Source organism: Pseudomyrmex gracilis, unplaced genomic scaffold (assembly GCF_002006095.1).
Source record: "Pseudomyrmex gracilis isolate BER0280 unplaced genomic scaffold, ASM200609v1 scaffold_185, whole genome shotgun sequence".
In the NCBI taxonomy this organism is placed as follows: Eukaryota; Metazoa; Arthropoda; class Insecta; order Hymenoptera; family Formicidae; genus Pseudomyrmex; species Pseudomyrmex gracilis.
The window spans coordinates 9,717-10,571 of NW_018020769.1; the positions used below are offsets into that span (position 1 = coordinate 9,717).

At 38.9% G+C, this 855-nt stretch overlaps 1 protein-coding gene across 1 annotated transcript in view; it reads right to left on the minus strand.

The window, feature by feature from the left end:
• Positions 1-621, minus strand: part of LOC109858064 (pheromone-processing carboxypeptidase KEX1-like) — a gene marked incomplete at its 3' end in the record, with an annotated part of 1,614 nt that extends 993 nt beyond the window's left edge. Inside the window, exon 1 of the mRNA XM_020434953.1 lies at positions 309-621. Coding sequence (XP_020290542.1) covers positions 309-621 — 313 coding nt within the window. The remainder of the gene's footprint in view (positions 1-308) is intronic.
• Positions 622-855: the final 234 nt, after the last annotated feature.

Genomic DNA, 855 nt, shown 5'->3' on the forward strand with positions numbered 1-855 from the left:
TGCATGCTTATTCGCAGATCTTTGTTAATTAAAATCTCAGTAACTATTGCGAATCTAGCAAAATGGTATAGGACTTTTCACCTCAGTTTTATTCCTTCTACCTGCCTACGAGAGATGTTAAACCAATTCTGGGACACCCTGTATATATTAAACGTATATTTATTCAATTAACTGTAAATGAAGCGTCTACCTAATTTATATCGCTAATTAGTTCTTTTATTTTTTTTTTATTATATCACTTATATATATTACATAACTGTACACTTATATATTACAATTATATAAAATACTATTCTAACTATTCTAACCTTCTCTCTCCGATATTTCTACAATAGAATCTTCCGTTTCCGAAATAATCACGGGGCGTTCGTCTTCTCCATCGTCATCGGTGTCGTCGTCGTTCTCGTCGTCGGCGTCGTTGATGTCGTCGGCATCCTCGTCATCATCGTAGTCGTCGTCGTCGTCATCGTTCTCGTCGGCGACGCCGTTGTTGTTGTCGTTGTTGTCGGCAATGATCTCGTTTTCGATTTCCGCGACAAGAGGCGGACTGTTTTCCGCTCGTAGCGCTCGTCTTCCATTTGCGCTTTCAGCCGCCTTCTTCGAAGCTCCTCCACCGCCCATTGACGCTGTTCTTCTTCCGCTTCTTTCTGTTGGAAATGATCAGGTAATGTTCCTGGCGGATACCTAACTTCCAGCATTATCTGCATTTCATCATCTGAAAATTAATATATATATATAAGTTTCTATATAATTTCTTTATATATTTTTCATTACGTTTAACTATTTAGTTAGTTTACTTACCGGAATCAACGAGAGAAGGAGGAGGAGGAGGAGAAAATTCCGCTTCATCTCTAC